The sequence below is a fragment of the Wasmannia auropunctata genome, unplaced genomic scaffold, assembly GCF_000956235.1.
Source record: "Wasmannia auropunctata unplaced genomic scaffold, wasmannia.A_1.0 LD280842.1, whole genome shotgun sequence".
Lineage (NCBI taxonomy): Eukaryota > Metazoa > Arthropoda > Insecta > Hymenoptera > Formicidae > Wasmannia > Wasmannia auropunctata.
Window position 1 is genome coordinate 2439 of NW_012082048.1, and position 1164 is coordinate 3602.

Sequence of the window (1164 nt, forward strand, 5' to 3'; positions counted from 1 at the left end):
TTGAGGAAACACCATAGATCACATTTGTTAAAATTATTACAATAAAATAAATAAAAAAATATTTATTATTGACAATAAAATCATTTTTATCTATTAATTCTTTCTGTTACTACAATATTATTATATATTATTATATATTTGGAAATTATGATCAGTACAAATATTAATATATCTATATAAATATTAATATAATATGTATATATATCGAATCACATTCTATTCAATTAAATATATATTATTATTACTATTTATTAATTTTTTTATTATAATAATATATACTAATTGATACGTATCTCTGTTATTGTTGCATAGAATAGAAGGCAATGAAATAAGACAAGCACGCGTTTATGAGCTACAACAAAATAACAATAATTTGGTTTTTTTATCTTAAAGTATGATACATTCAATATATTATGACATATATGTATATATTTCATACCATTGAGAAACATTGTAAGGATGCTGTGAACAATCCACCGACTGATAGGCCAAAATGCTTGTTTCCTCTTAACAATAGAAATAGTATAAATTTTTGTATATATAGAGGAGTTGTATACCATTCAACTTCATATCTACATGCAAAAACGACACAAAAAATCAATAATTAAAAAAATACGTATACATTATTTTCGCATGTGTATAGTTGCCGTTGAATTATATTTACATCCATCTTTGTTATTAGAGTTTAAATAATTATGTAAGAAGACTGTAATATAGTAATATGTAATGAACTGCGATATTTCTTACGCAGTAACAAATAGCAGATCATAATGATCTATAATATCTTGTCCGCATAAATTGGCTAAGAACATATATATAATACCAATAGATATTATTCCAAAAATTAATGGAAGTTCCATAGTCTTATAATTAGATGATGAGAGCTGGAAAAACTAATATAGAACTTTACTGTTAATATTAAATTTTAAATTACAGCTTTAATTAAATTTACAATTAATTATAAAATGGAGAATAAATATTTTGAAGTTTATCTTAAAATCGTAACAATTTATATAATATATATAATAAATATTATAAATAATATAATTTATATAATATAAATAATACATATAATATGCAATAGGCAAACAAGGGCAAATGAGCCAAAGGCAGGTTATTGGTAGCCAAAAAGCAATTATATTTAAATCGGATCCAGACGTTTCG

The 1164-nt window shown here is 22.3% G+C and overlaps 1 protein-coding gene across 1 annotated transcript; it reads right to left on the reverse strand.

The window, feature by feature from the left end:
* Positions 1–298: 298 nt before the first annotated feature.
* On the reverse strand, positions 299–812 carry LOC105461685 (odorant receptor 49b-like). The gene is made up of 3 exons (XM_011708195.1): positions 748–812; positions 440–572; positions 299–352 (listed from the first exon to the last, which is right to left on the reverse strand). Exons 1-3 carry the CDS (start codon positions 810–812, stop codon positions 299–301), a joined length of 252 nt encoding a protein of 83 aa, XP_011706497.1.
* Positions 813–1164: the final 352 nt, after the last annotated feature.

Excerpts from the sequence above, each read along its gene's own strand:
- LOC105461685 (XM_011708195.1), bottom strand. The coding sequence starts at position 812 with ATGTTCTTAGCCAATTTATGCGGACAAGATATTATAGATCATTATGAT. Across the intron at positions 573-747 it reads GATCTGCTATTTGTTACTGC|ATATGAAGTTGAATGGTATA; the intron begins GTAAGAAATATC and ends TTTTGCATGTAG. Across the intron at positions 353-439 it reads CCTTACAATGTTTCTCAATG|CTCATAAACGCGTGCTTGTC; the intron begins GTATGAAATATA and ends ATTTTGTTGTAG.